At 40.7% G+C, this 16,076-nt stretch overlaps 1 protein-coding gene and 1 pseudogene across 1 annotated transcript; both read right to left on the bottom strand.

Moving 5' to 3' along the window:
• Positions 1-3,772: 3,772 nt before the first annotated feature.
• Positions 3,773-11,468, bottom strand: LOC129558098 (olfactory receptor-like protein OLF4). The gene is made up of 2 exons (XM_055428926.2): positions 11,437-11,468; positions 3,773-4,739 (listed from the first exon to the last, which is right to left on the bottom strand). Exons 1-2 carry the CDS (start codon positions 11,439-11,441, stop codon positions 3,773-3,775), a joined length of 972 nt encoding a protein of 323 aa, XP_055284901.2. The 5' UTR covers positions 11,442-11,468.
• On the bottom strand, positions 5,514-7,071 carry LOC129559364 (dnaJ homolog subfamily A member 2 pseudogene; annotated as a pseudogene).
• Positions 11,469-16,076: the final 4,608 nt, after the last annotated feature.

Below are 16,076 nucleotides of genomic sequence, written 5' to 3'. Positions count from 1 at the left end.
TCCCAGCATCAGAGTCTTTTCCAGTGAGTCAACTTGTCACATGAGGTGGCCAAAGTATTGGAGCTTCAGCTTTAGCATCAGTCCTTCCAATGAACACCCAGGATTGATCTCCTTTAGAATGGACTGGTTGGATCTCCTTGCAGCCAAGGGACTCTCAAGAGTCTTCTCCAGCACCACAGTTCAAAAGCATCAATTCTTTGGCGATCAGCTTTCTTCACAGTCCAACTCTCACATCCATACATGACCACAGGAAAAACCATAGCCTTGACTAGACGGACCTTGGTTGGCAAAGTAATGTCTCTGCTTTTTAATATACTATCAAGGTTGGTCATAACTTTCCTTCCAAGGAGTAAGCATCTTTTAATTTCATGGCTGCAATCACCATCTGCAGTGATTTTGGAGCCCAAGTGGGTATAGAGGGAACATATCTCAACAAAATGGCATTTATGACCTAAACACAGCAACCTAATATTCTACAGTGAAAAGCTAAGAGTCCTTCCTCTAAAATCAGGAAGAAGACAAGGATGCCCACTCTACTTCTAGTATCCACTCCTAATACTTCAAAACACTTATGACATTTTCCACAGAAATATGATAAAATCCCCATGACAAAGAAATTGGGTTTATCATTCGCCTAAACTTCAGACTATACTGCAAAGCTACAGTCATCAAAATGGCATGGTACAGTCACATACAATCAATGGAACAGAATAAAGAGCTGAGAAATAAAGCATACACTTATGGTCAATTAACCTGTGACAAAGTAAGTAAGGATATTAAAAAAAAAGAGTATTTCACAAGTGGTCCTGGGAAAATTGGACAGCTAAATGTAAAGAATTAGATTAAGATATTTCTCACACCATGTACAAAAATAAACACAAATGGATTAAAGACTTAAATGTAAGACTGGAAACTATAAAAATCATAGAAGAAAGCATAGGTAGAACAGTATATGACCTAAATCATAGCAATATATTTTGGATCTGTCTCCTAAAGCAAAGGAAATAAAAGCAAAAATAAACAAATGTGACCTAATTAGACTTGAAAGCTTTTGCAAAGCACAGAAAGCCATTCACCATGAGGAGACAACTTACTGGAGAGTTTATTGATATAACAATCAAAGTAAACAAATATGAACTGTAAAATCTGCAATTTCGTATTTTTGGCCTTTGCATCAATATGACAGCATTCATGATCATTCTATTTTTCAAGTTTACTTCAAAAAGCTATATTAAAATGTGATTCCATTGAGGTTACTTTCCAGGAAACCAGGGGAGATTGGAATAAAATAAATTCTTGGGGAGACAAATTGGTGAGTCGGAATTACAGGGTGGGCAGGAATTCAACCTTTCTTGTCAGTTGCCCTTTGATTATAATAACTGAAGAGATTTCTGATCATAATGAGGACTTATAATGGATGATATTCAAATGTACATTCGTTGATTTTTTTTCTTATTATGGCTAACTTAGGAAAGAGTGAGGTGTTCAATTTAGAGCTATGAAAAGATTCATGAGTGGGCAGCACTGGAAATTTTCAAGGGGAAACAGGAATATAATACAGTAAGTTTCCTAGATATGAATGAGTTCCTTTCCAAGAGTGTGTTTATAAGTCCAATTTGTTCAGAAGTCCAACACAATTAGCATACCCAACTAACACAATCAGTAACATAGTACTCTACTATAATTAGTTTCCCTGGGGAAATGGCAACCCACTCCAGTATTCTTGCCTGGAAAATCCCATGGAGAGAAGAGCCTGGTAGGCTACAGCTGATGGAGTCACAAAGAGTCAAACACGACTGAGTGACTAAACCACCACCATCACTATAATAGGTTTATACTACTTTTTGCACAAGCAACACGTGTAAAACAAGTACAAAACATAAAGAAAACCATCTTAATCTTACTGAATAGTGCCTTGAGAAGTACAGTAGTAGAGTACAGCAGCTGGCATTTAGGCGTTGGCATTGAGTGAACAGACAAGAAGGACTATTAACTGGAGGAGGGAGAGGAGATGGGAGATGGTAGAGCTGAAGGATCATTAGCAGTAGGAGATGGAAGCTGAAATTTCACTCATACCTGATGCTGATGGCACAGGTTCTGGTTCCTTGCTGGATTCATTTGATCTGCCCTCTTGAAAAAACTTCCTTCGTAGCTCCCAGGCTACTCTGGTAGCTCAGTTGGTAAAGAATCTGCCTGCAATGCAGGAGACCCTGGTTCGATTCCTGGGCCGGGAAGTTCCCCAGGAGAAGGGATAGGTTACCCACTCCAGTAGTCTCTGCCTTCTCTGGTGGCTCAGATGGTAAAAAAATCTACCTGCAATGTAGGAGACCTGGGTTTGATCCCTGGCTTGGGAAGAGCCTCTGGAGAAGGGCATGGCAACCCACTCCAGTATTCTTGCTTGGAGAATTCCAAGGACAGAGGAGCCTGGTGACTATAGTCCTTGGTGTCGCAAAGAGTTGGACAAGGCTGAGCAACTGAGCACTTGAAAAAACAACCTGCTGATGTCTTGGTGTAGCTTTTTCTCCCATCAGAGATGACATGGTAGCACTGGATTGTATTCTGAATGGCTGCTGCAACCTTCATGTACCATTCTACATTCAGGTCCTGCACCTCAAAAACTAATTTATTCTTGTTGCTCAGTTGCTTAGTCATGTCTGACTCTGTGAGACCCCATGGAAAGTCCATGGAATTCCCCAGGCCAGAATACTGGAGTGGTAGCCTTTCCTTTCTCCAGGGGGTCTTCCCAACTCAGGGATTGAACCCAGGTCTCCTGCGTTGCAGGTGGATTCTTTACCATCCGAGCCACAAGAAAAGCCCAGTTTCTGCTGTATGACAAAGTAAATTAGCTACATGTATACATATGTTCCCTCCCTCTTGGACAGGCTTTCCTGTCCATCACCATCTCCCAGAGTTTGCTCAGACTCACGTCCATTGAGTTGGTGATACCATCCAACCATCTCAGCCGGTCGCCCCTTCTCCTCCTGCCTTATAGCTTTCCTAGCATCGGAGTCTTTTCCAGTGAGTTGACTCTTTGCATCAAGTGCCCTCTCAAATAAAGAAAATCCCCTCGCTATTTTCTGTGTCATGGTTCTCTCCAGTTCTTCAGCTACATCTTCTTCCTCTTGTCTTAGTCGTTTCTCTGGTCCTTCAGTTCCTCACTTCAGTCTCAGTTATTTTCATTTTTGTTTCCATCATTTTTACTTGGTGCTTCTTAGCAGTACCAACAACATCACCACTGCTTTTATGCTTGCTTCTGGACATCCTGGGATTGAAATAAAGATAGAGTACTACTGTACCCTGTACAATACTGTACTGTAAAGTACACAAAAGCACAACCACTTGTAGAGGATGCTTGCATGTGACAACATATGCAAGACACTTTATATTACAACTGTGAAATTCCCATTTTTCTATGAAGAGATGTGTGTCTTAAGAACAATTTATTCTTATTTGATTTTGTTCTTAAGACACACGTCTCTTCATAGGATAATGAGAATTTCACAGTTGTTCAGATCCAAGGTTGAGAATAAATCTGAGAAAGTGGCAAAACCATAAAACAGAAAAATTCTTGTATATGAAAGAGAGAGTGAGCACACACTTCAATAAAGTGAGTGACATAAACTGTATGGAGATGTTGAAATAAAAGAGATGAAAATTCCAGGAAATAAATAGAAGGAGCAAGTTCTACTTTCACAGCCAGATCAAAGAATCTGATCAAAGATTTGCAATTTTGAGCACTGGAACTCTGAATCCTTCAATTATGTGCCTTTCTTTATCTCAGAACAAGTGTCCTTTTTAGAGCTGCCATTCTGAAGAATGCCTTCAGAGTCCTCTTTATGTCTCTGTTCCTTAGACTATAGATGAAAGGATTCAGCATGGGTGTGACCACAGTGTACATCATTGATGCTGTTGCACTTGACTGGGAGCTGTGGGTAGCAGCAGAGCTAACATATACTCCTAGGCTTGTACAATAAAATAAGGAGACAACTGAGAGGTGAGATACACAGGTTGAAAATGCTTTATACTTCCCCTGAGCAGATGAGATTCTGTGGATGGAAGACGCTATATTAGTGTAAGAGTAAAAGATTCCAGTGAGGGGACCACCAGCCAGCAGCACAGCTGTGACGTATATCACCAAGTCATTGGGAAAGCTGTCAGAACAGGCAAGTTGGACCATCTGATTGAGTTCACAGAAATAGTGAGGGATTTCCAACTCTCCACAGAAGGACAGTCTCAACACCATTAAGGTCTGTAACAAGGAATGCAGGACACTGATGGCCCAGCTAATCAGAACCAGAATTCTACAGACTTTCGGATTCATGATGACCGTGTAGTACAGGGGGTGACAGATGGCCACAAACCGGTCATAGGCCATTACCGTCAGGAGGAAGTCATCCAACCCTGCAAACAGCATTAAAAAATACACCTGAATGATGCAGGCGTCATAGGTTATAATTTGGCTTTGGATGTAGATGTTCCATAGCATTTTGGGGATGGTGGTGGAGGTGAAGCAGATGTCTACAAAGGACAGGTTGGAGAGGAAGAAGTACATGGGGGTGTGGAGGTGGGAGTCTGAGCTGATGGCCAAGATGATGAGCAGGTTTCCAAACACAGTGATCAGGTACATGGAGAGGAAAAGCCCAAACACGAGGGGTTGTAGTTCTGGTTCCTCTGAGAATCCCAGGAGAAGAAATTCTGAAGGTCTTGTTAAATTCCTTTGTGCCATGTTTTGGAGGTAACTACAAAGAAAGGGGAAAATGACATGTTTAATTTTCATCCTCACATTACTGAAAGGCTACCATTTATATTTTGTTGTTAAGAATTAATTTCAGTATCTTGTTCTTGGATTTGGCGGTGTATGCAGTCCTTAAAAACCAATTCTCCTAAAATCCAGTTATGGAGAAAGAATATAGGAAATAAGAAAGTACAGCATGTCAGATGGTGACAGAGACTATGAAAAAAATGAAAGCAAGTGTAAGGGGAAAGAGTAAAGAGGGGGTGTTACTTTTAATAGATGTTCAGGCAAGGCATGCAGATAGGGTGACTTTGAACATAGACCTCAATGAAGAGCGTGCAGGAGCCTTGAATATACCAAGTATGTGCTTGGCAGGGAGAACAGCCATTTCAAAGGCCCTGGCTGGTGCTTATTTAAGATGTTCTAGTTTAAAGAAAGGAAGCCAGTGTGGGGAGGGTAATGGGCAAAAGGTAGAGTGAGGACTGGTGGTGTCAGAGGATGTTGAGGACCAAGGTGGCCTCCTGATGCTGCTGAAATTGCAAGTCACGGGAGTCTTTCATCTGTACTATGTTCCTCCAACACTTTCTGAAATTGTTGCAAGACTGTCTTGTATGTTTTTTTTTTTATTTTTTTTATAGGCTATGAAATTCTTTATTCTATTTGTAGCAGCTTATGCAGGTGCAGCCAAACAGAAAGCTTCAGGACAAACTGTACACAAACTTTACAATGTGGGATTTGAATTTAAAATATGAAACATAAAATCTACACAAAACTGATAAAAATCAAGCACAGATACCAGGACTGAAACTTATAACCCATGTGTGAAAGGGAGTCTTGTTTTCCTTTCAAGTGCTTTATTCTGCTATAGAACAGTCGAAATGAAGATGTAAAGCTTTGTGGTTAGTTTAAATTATACACTCTGTAGATACTATACCAATTTTAAAAGTTACACACAGACCAACAGATGTCCATCAGTTCATCTGCGTTAACCAGATGCTCCAGCTGGATTGCAGAAAACCAATGTGGAAAGAAAATCCACCTGTGCGATTTGTTGGCAGAGTTTACTGATGGGCACATTGCACTCCTGGTCCATGATGGCTACTGCTTTCTTCATCAGAGCTATCATTATAGGCTTCACGCCTCTGACCACCTCCTGAGCCCTGAGTGCTATCACATTCTTGAAGCTCCACCTCCTCTGTGTCTCCAATAATATTTGGAACTTCTGGTCTAGATGGCAGAAGATCTTCTAATTCAGAAAGTTTATCTGGGTTGATCCAGTTGTTTTCAGGAAACTGCACATCAAACTTTATGTAAAGATCACCTTTTTCAAAAGGATTACGATATTGTGGCATTCCTTCACCTCGAACTACACGAACACATCCTGGCTCAATGACTTTGCCAGGCGGGTATTTCACCACAATCTGACGCCCATCAAGGTGCTTAAACATGAACTGAAATCCACAAAGAGCTTCAACAAGTCCTATCTTATATGTCATGTGCAAATCATTCCCATCTCTCTGGAACACCTCATGCTCTTTTTCTTGTAGCAAAAGAACAATGTCTCCTGGTTCCACTCTTGGGGCCTGGTCCGCTTCCCCAGTAAATGTAATTCTCTGTCCATGTTTCATGCCTTTGTCTACGTGGACTTCAAGAATCTTGACTTCTTTAATCACTTTCTTCCCTTCACATTTTTTACAGCGGTCCTTTTCATTAATTACCTCTCCTTCTCCATTACAGTCAGAACACACAGACTGCATCTGCTGTACCATTCCTGGAGCCAGCTGTCTGATCATGATGCGCACACCTCGACCCCGACAAGCACTACACTTCTGAACAACTCCAGACTTCCCACCTTGGCCACTGCATGCACTACAGAGTACATTCTTGCTAAGTTGTAGTTTGGTTGTCTTGTCTTCTAAAGATACTTTGAGTCGATGCATCATGTCTTCTCTTCTGCCATTTCAACTTCTGCTCTGATTACCCATGAAGCTAAATAATCCTCCACCAAAAATGTGAGAGAAAATATCATCCATGCCACCACCTCCACCGCTACCTTCCCGAAGACCTTGTTCTCCATATCTGTCATATAGTTCGCGCTTCTCAGGATTTGATAGTACTTCATATGCAAAACTTATTTCTTTGAATTTGTCACCAGCATTTGTATTCTTATCAGGATGGTATTCTTTGGCTAACTTTCTGTATGCCTTCTTCAGCTCGTTCTCGCTGGCGCCAGGAGGGACGCCCAGGACGTCGTACAGTTTCGTGTCGTCCACGTTCGCCATGGCGGCAGGCCAGGCAGCACTCAGGAAAGAAGGCGGAGAAGGAGGAGGAGCGGAGCCAGGCCCTAAGCGGCGGCAGAGGTGGCGGCAGCGCAGGCGGAAACTGTCTTGTATGTTTAAATAAATCCTTCTGTTGACTGAGTTATGGCCTCTGTATGAGTCACTTTGGACTATATAAGTTCAGCACGCCTGATCTCAGGACTTCTCACACCCCACAAGGCACCAAGTCTCTCTCACATACTCACAGTAGACCCTGGCTTCCTAGGCTATTTCACCCCTAACTACCCTGACTGACTTAGTTGACACAACTCAAGTCAATCAGATCAAATTATTTACAACTGGCATCTAGCAATAACCTCAGATACCAATAAATTTGAGTTTTATTTTGGTATGGTCATTTTCTTTCTTGTATTAAGCATACATTATTTGCTCTTTTCAGTGATCAAAGATGCCTGTATATATATCTATAATTCTCCTCTAATCTGAAACACAAATTGTACAGTAGAAGAGAAAAATGATCAAAGGGAAAAATCCAACATTTTATAAAAAGATGTATATAAGGTACAATGAATGTGGATTGAATGTTGTCCATTTTTAGTCTCATGCAACAAATCTTGTTTCTCCTGAGACTATTTAATATTTATTTGAGCTACTGGTTTCATATGATACTCTCCTATTGGCAAACCTCTATCTCTATTTTCATATGTGGCATTTTCTCTTTATTATTCTTGAGTTTTGATTGCCTTTCTGATAAGTCCTACTTATCTACTCTAGTATACTAGATACTCTAGTCCGAGTTCTGATCTTTGCCCAATGATCAGTGACCTCTGCAGTCCACACACACCCAAAACCTTCAGACATGAAAACAATTCCAGCCTTATTTTCTTTATCCATTTCTCTGTTGTTAGACATTTAGGTTTCTTCTATGTCCTGGCTATTGTAAATAGTGCTGCAATGAACATTGGAGTGCATGTAAAGTTTTGAATTATGGTTTTCTCTGGGTATATGCCCAGGAGTGAGGTTGCTGGGTCATATGAAAAGCAGAAATAGAGATGCAGACATAGAGAATAAATGCATGGATTCCAAGGGGATAAGAGGAGGTGGGAGGAATTGGGAGGTTGAGATTGACACATGGACACTATTGATACTATGTATAAAATAGATAACTAATGAAAACCTATTATATAGCATAGGGAACTCTACTTCATGCCCTGTGGGGACCTGAGTGGAAAGAATTACAAAAGGGAGGGGATATATGTATATGTGTGGTTGATTCAGTTTGCTGTACAATAGAAACTAACACAACATTGTAAAGCAACTATACTCCAATAAAAGTTAATTAAAAAATAAAAGGTAACGAGAAAGCAGTATCCAAGTTGTAATTTCACATTTATGGAGATTTGCTGCTTTCAATATGCTTAAGGAAGGTATAAGTGATCCTTAGTCAAATGGTAAAAAAGGATGTTTTCCTCATGATGGCTGAATGTGAGGCAACATTTAGATATAGATCTAATCACAAATGCAGGAGACCCGGGTTCCATCCCTGGATCAGGAAGATCCCCTGGAGAAGGGAATGGCAACCACTCCAGTGTCCTTGCCCAGAGAATTCCATGGACAGAGGAGCCACGAGGTCACAAAGAGTTGGACATGACTGAGCAACTAAGCACACACACACACACACACACACACATCACAAAATATCAGAAAGAGCATTAAGGGATAATTAGATGTAAAACTTGCTGGGAACTTATGTAATTTATTAGCACTAAACTGGTAAAATTTTCACTACTCATTTTGTTTAAAACAATGATTTGCAGGTGAGGAGTAATAATATGCTGGCCCAATTCTTTTGGGAAAAAATTAAAATTGAAGAGCAATGGGGAGAACACAATATGACTGATGGTAGATGTGACTACACAAAATTTACATACACTCACAGTCCCTCTCAAATACAATTATACTTACCTAACGAAGGAAATGGCAACCCACTCCAGTGTTCTTGCCTGGAGAATCCCAGGGATGGGGGAGCCTGGTGGGCTGCCATCTATGGGGCCGCATAGAGTCGAACATGACTGAAGCGACTTAGCAGCACCAGCAGCAAAGAAACTAAAACACCCAATTTGTGAAAAACTCCAATTCTTTGTTTGAGATACTGCACTAAAACATAAAAGCTCACAGATCCTATTACACAAAATTGGAAGACTTATGCAGATAAGACATAAAGGGCTAACAAATCCACATATATATTCATCCTCAGAGGTAATGAAATAATTGGAAACTGAGTTCATTAGCACACCCCTTTTCACATCATAGATTTTGTTTTCTTTTCTTTCACAGAAGAAAACTGAATTTTATGTCTTTGGCAACTGTTGTTTCAAGGATGTATTTGCAGTACATTCCTTAGTATGGACCTTTCTAATCAACACTGAAACGTGATCAAATATGTCCTGTCATAAAAATCAGAAAGAAATGCCACATGTAAAATAGGATAGAAAAAGATAGCCAGTGGGAATTTTCTGTATTATGCAGAAAACTCAAACCAGTACTCTGTGACAACCTAGAGGTGTGGGATGGGGAAGGCAGGAGGGAGATTCAAGAGGGAGGGTAAACATAAGTTTACCTATGACTGATTCATGTTGATGTATGGCAGAAACCAATACAATATTGTAAAGCAATTATCCTCCAATTAAAAACAGATTAAAAAGAAATGCCCTCACTATGTCTTATGTCCATCTGTTGCTAATACCCAATTTCTCTACTCCAGTAAATGAATAAGATATTGGACATTTGTTTTACTTCTACTGGAAGCACTTTATGCTTCTCACCCCTGTTCTATTTGGACTTACATTGATATCATTTAATTGGCATTGTTAAATATTGCCATACTGAGTTGAACACTCACTTCTCTTTCTAGCATCATAAAAATGAATTGATATTTAATCAAGCGAGCAACCAACCATAGTTATCTCTGGGCTCTGGGTTAGGCTGAAATGGTTCTCAGGTGACTGCTAGTGAACATTCTTTCTGACCTTTTCTTGTAATGTCTTTTGGGTTCTTGAAATCTCTTGCATGGGAACTCTGAGATGAAGGTTTCCCCGTGGAAGTCTAAATCCCTTCCTGGCTGGTTGATGATGGAGACTGGAGCTCTGTCCCCAGATGAGAGAGCATGTAGGGTTCAAGTATTGGTCCTTTAGTCAGACTTTGGACTCCAAAAGGAACAACCAATTCTAGTCCGTGCCAAGGTGGTACAAGCTCAGGGATGCAGCAGAGGAGATATTTACTGCTCCCTCTGTCTGCTAAGTAGATTCATTTCCCTCTTGTTACTAAGCCTTGTAGCAGTAACCTGCCCTTGTTACTACATGATTTCCCTGTGGACACTGGTCTGGACAAAAAGGAATTTTGTCTTCTGATTCTCTGTTCCCAGGATACTAGCTATAAGTCAGGAGATTTCAATGTTTATTAATCATTCTCCAATAACTCTCTTCCTTTCCAGAGGTCTAAACTCCCAGTACTGTATCTCAATCCTGAATTTAAGTTTTCTCCAACATCTCAGTCTAAGGCAACTGTCTTGACTTGTTCCCTTGAATCATAAAAGCATAGACTTGTGATAGCTAACAGCCCATGAAACCCTTAGAAAATAATTATTCCCTTCATTATAAGAGGGACAGTTTTGTTTCTCTAATGGAAACCATTTGGCAGTGCACCTTTTGTCTTCCTGACTTTCATTTTTGCTTTCAGGCATTCTCAATCTGTCCAGCTATTTGCAACCCTATGGAGAGCAGCCTGCCAGGCTCCTCTGTCTATGAGATTTTGCTGGCAAGAATACTGGAGTGGGTTGCCATTTCCTCCTCCAGGGAGCGTTCCCAACCCAGAGATTGAACCCACATCTCCTGCATTGCAGGAGGATTCTTTACCACTGCACCACCTGGGAAATCTTTGGCTTCCTGACACTTACTAAAACCATTAGGAACTTCATATTATACCTGAAGTTGAGAGCTGTCATTTTGCCCCTCATTATAAAGTATATGTAAGTTATGAGATATATTTAGATATTTTCAAGCACCATGACCAACCTTAGCACTTTATAAGGATGATCTGATTTAATTTGTAAAGAAGTTCCTTCTGTGAGGTAGCACTATTATAACTTCATCCTCTGTTTCAGGAATGGGGCTCAGAGGAATTTAATGTTCTGCAGAAAATTACAAATTGATTTTTGGATGGAATCTTGATTGGAATTCTATCAGGATGCTTCCAGTTCTCAGGCTTTCATTTGTGGTTCTCATCTAGAGATGGTATTGCTCCTGGGGTTATTCGGCAATGTAAAGTGGGATGCTGTAAAACACTCAAAATTAACAGGATAACACTCAACACCAATAATTATCCTTCCCCAAATGTTGTCTACAGGATAGGAAACCCACTTACACCATCACTTCCCCAATTCCACTGTGGATACAAGTCACCAGGAATTGTAATTCAGGGCAAATTCTTATTGAACAGGTCTCCAGTGAGTCCAAGGACTCTGCATTTCTAATAGCTGTGTAGGGGTATGATGTTGCAGATTCTGGTCTTGAGGGTAACACTTTGACTAACAAGGCTCTCGACCTCTGCTAGAGTCAGGTACAGGAATGTTTAGGTCTGTACTCCTAATCATTTTTTGTATATAATTTCATTTCATTTTTATTTTTTTTATACATATATCCCCTCCCTCTTTAGACCCCCTCCCACCCTCTTCCTATCCCAGCCCTTTAAGTCATCACAGAGCATCAGGCTGGGCTCCCTGTGTTATACAGCAGCTTCCCACTAGCTAACTATTTTACACATGGTAGTGTCAATGGTATGTCATTGCTATCCTCTCAATTTGTCCCACCCTCTCCAGCTGTGTCCACAAGTTCATCTTCTATATCTGTGTCTCTATTCCTGCCTTGCAGATAGGTTTATCAGTACCACTTTTCTAGATTCCATATATATGTGTTAATACACGATATTAAATAGAGAAAAACAATAGAATGGGAAAGACTAGAGATCTCTTCAAGAAAATTAGAGATACCAAGGGAACATTTCATGCCAAGATGGGCACAATAACGGACAGAAATGACATGGACCTAACAGAAGCAGAAGATATTAAGAAGAGGTGGCAACAAAACACAGAAGAACTATACAAAAAATATCTTCATGACCCAGATAACCACGATGGTTTAATCACTAGAGCCAGACATCCTGGAATGCAAAATCCAATGGACCTTAGGAAGTATCACTATGAACAAAGCTAGTGAAGGTGATGGAATTCCAGTTGAGCTATTTCAAATCCTGAAAGATGATGCTGTGAAAGTGCTGCACTCAATATGCCAGCAAATTTGGAAAACTCAGCAGTGGCCACAGGGCTGGAAAAGGTCAGTTTTCATTCCAATCCCAAAGAGAGGCAATGCCAAAGAATGTTCAGACTACCACACAATTGTACTCATCTCACATGCTAGCAAAGTAATGCTCAAAATTCTCCAAGCCAGGCTTCAACAGTACGTGAACCATGAACTTCCAGATGTGCAAGCTGGATTTAGAAAAGGCAGGGGAAAAATCAGAGATCAAATTGCCAACATCTGTTGGATCATTGAGAATGCAAGAGAGTTCCAGAAAAGCATCTACTTCTGCTTTATTGACTACACCAAAACCTTTGATTGTGTGGATCACCAAAAACTGTGCAAAATTCTTAAAGAGATGGGAATAACAGACCACCTTACCTGTCTCATGAGAAATTTGTATGCAGGTCAGGAAGCAACAGTTAGAACTGGACATGGAACAGCATACTGGTTCCAAATTGGGAAAGGAGTATATCAAGGCTGCATATTGTCACCCTGCTTATTTAACTTAAATGCAGAATTCATCATGCAAAATGCTGGGCTGGATGAAGCACAAGCTGGAATCAAGATAGCTGGAAGAAATATCAATAACCTCAGATATGCAGATGACACCACCCTCATGGCAGAAAGTGAAGAAGAACTAAAGAGCCTTTTGATGAAAGTGAAAGAAGAGAGTGAGAAAGTTGGCTTCAAACTCAACATCAAAATAAACTAAGATGATGGCATCCGGTCCCATCACTTTATGACAAATAGATGGGGAAACGATGGAAGTAGTGAGATACTTTATTTTCTTGGGCTGCAAAATCACTGCAGATGGTGACTGCTGCCATGAAATTAAAAGATTCTTGCTCCTTGGAAGGAAAGATATGACCAACCTAAACAGCATATTAAAAGCAGAGACATTACTTTGCCAAGAAAGGTCCCTGTAGTCAAATTTATGGTTTTTCTAGTGGTCGTGTATGGATGTGAGAGTTGGACTTTAAAGAAAGCTGAGCACCAAATAATTGATGCTTTTAAACTGTGGTGTTGGAAAAGACTCTTGAAAGTCCCTTGGACTACAAGGAGATTCAATCAGTCAATCTTAAAGGAAATAAGTTCTGAATACTCATTTGAAGGACTTATGCTGAAGCTGAAACTCCAATGCCTGACTACTTGATGTAAAGAACTGAGTCATTGGAAAAGACCCTGATGATGGGAAAGATTGAAGGCGGGAGGAGAAGGGGATGACAGAGGATGAGATGGTTGGATGGCATCACTGACTCAATGGACATGAGGATCAGCAAGCTCTGGGAGTTGGTGATGGACAGGGAAGCCTGGTGTGCTGCAGTCCACGGGGTCATACAAATTCGGAAATGACTGAGTGACTGAACTGAAATGAATATATGATATTTGTTTTTCTCTTTCAAACTCTGCTCTGTATAACAGGCTCTAGGTTCATCCACTTCAAACTGACTCAAATTTGTTCCTTTTTATGATGAAGTAATATTTAGTTCATGGGAAATAGATGGGGAAACAGTGGAAACAATGTCAGACTTTATTTTTTTGGGCTCCAAAATCACTGCAGATGCTGATTGCAGCCATGAAATTAAAAGACGCTTACTCCTTGGAAGGAAAGTTATGACCAACCTAGATAGCATATTAAAAAGCAGAGACATTACTTTGCCAACCAAGGTCCATCTAGTCAAGGCTATGGTTTTTTCCTTGGTCATGTATGGATGTGAGAGTTGGACTGTGAAGAAAGCTGATTGCCGAAGAATTGATGCTTTTGAACTGTGGTGCTGGAGAAGACTCTTGAGAGTCCCTTGGACTGCAAGGAGATCCAACCAGTCCATTCTAGAGGAGATCAGTCCTGGGTGTTCATTGAAAGGACTGATGCTAAAGCTGAAACTCCAATAGTTTGGCCACCTGATGCAAAGAGCTGACTCACTGGAAAAGACTCTGATGTTGGGAGGGATTGGAGGCAGGAGGAGACTGGGACGACAGAGAATGAGATGGCTGGATGGCCTCACCGACTCGATGGACATGAGTTTGAGTGTACTCCGGGAATTGGTGATGGACAGGGAGGCCTGGCGTGCTGTGATTCATGGGGTCGCAAAGAGTCGGACACGACTGAGTGACTGAACTGAACTGAACTGAACTGAATATTTAGTTATATATATGTACCACAACTTCTTTATCCCTTCATCTATTGATGAATATCTAGGTTGCTTCCATGTCCTGGCTATTGCAATTAGCGTTGCAATGAACATTGGGGTTTATATGTCTTTATGAATTGTGGTTTTCTCATGGTATATGCCCAGTAGTAGGATTGCTGGGTCTTGTCTGTCTGTGTTAGTCATTCAGTCATGCTTGACTCTTGTGACCCCATGGACTATATAGCCTGCCATTCTCCTCTGTCCATGGAATTCTCCAAGGAAGAATACTGGAGTGGGTAGCCATTCCCTTTTCAGGGGATCTTCCAGACCCAGGGATCAAACCTGGTTCTCCTGCCTTGCAGGAAGATTCTTTACAAACTGAGCCACCAGGGAAGTCCATTTTAAGGTCAATGATAAGCAAATTTAGTTTATCTACTAGCTTTATCCCCCTTTATATAAACTGACATATTAAAAAGTGCCTGGAATTAGGATGTACACATTATTTTGAGGCCTGTATTCTGCCAACTACAAAGTCTTTTCCTGACATATATTATTTACTATCATCCAAAAGCATTTATATAAAAGAATCAACCAGAGTTTATCACAGCCTATGCAGTGGGTGAAACACTTTTATTTCAAAATTGTGTAAAAAAATTAGTTTTGTTACAGAACACATAAATATTCCTGTACCTGACTCTAACATAGGCCCAGAGCCTTGTTACTCAAAATATTACCCAGAGATTAGGACCTATAATTTCACACTGCCATGATATTGTTAGAAATGCAGAGTCCTCAGGCCCACTGGAGACCTGCTCAATGAGAATTTGCCCTGAATTACAGTTCCTGGTGACTTGTATGCACAGTGGAGTTGGAGAAGCGCTGGTGTAAATGGCTTTTCACATCTTCAATGTTAACTTTGGGACAGGATACTTGTGTTCCCTGCTATCCTGTGTATTGTGGTATTTCGCAGCATTTGACTTTACATTGTCAAACAACCCCAGGAGTAAAACCATCTCTGATTGAGAACCACTAACCAAAGCCTGAGAACTGGAAGCATCCTGAAATAATTCCAATCAAGACTCCATCCCAAAATCAGTTTGCAATTTTCAACAGAACATTAAATACATCCCAGACCCATCCCTGAAATGGAGAAGGAAGTTAAAACAGCACTACCTCACAAAAGGAGCTTCTCTAAAAATTAACTTCCTATAATGTACTAAGGCAGGTTTCCTTGGTGGTGCAGATGGTAAAGAATCTGCCTGCAATGCAGGTGACACAGGTTTTATCCCTGGCTTGGGAAGATCTCCTAGAGAAGGAAATGATAGACCACTCCAGTATTCTTGCCTGGGAAATCTCATGGACAGAGGAGACTCACGGGCTACAACCATGGGATTGCAGAGTCAGACACAACTGAGTGACTAACACATACATACATACATACATACACTGTACTAAGGCAGATTATGGTACTTAAAAAAAATCTAAATATATCCCCAAACTTTCAAACATTTCATAATGAGAAGCAAGAGGACAGCTCTCAACTTTAGATATAAATATGAAATGCCTAATGATT

The sequence above is a fragment of the Moschus berezovskii genome, chromosome 8 (genome assembly GCF_049115385.1).
Source record: "Moschus berezovskii isolate FMDL1 chromosome 8, NW_MosBer_1.0, whole genome shotgun sequence".
Classification (NCBI taxonomy): domain Eukaryota; kingdom Metazoa; phylum Chordata; class Mammalia; order Artiodactyla; family Moschidae; genus Moschus; species Moschus berezovskii.
This window is presented reverse-complemented; position numbering and strand designations above follow the sequence as displayed.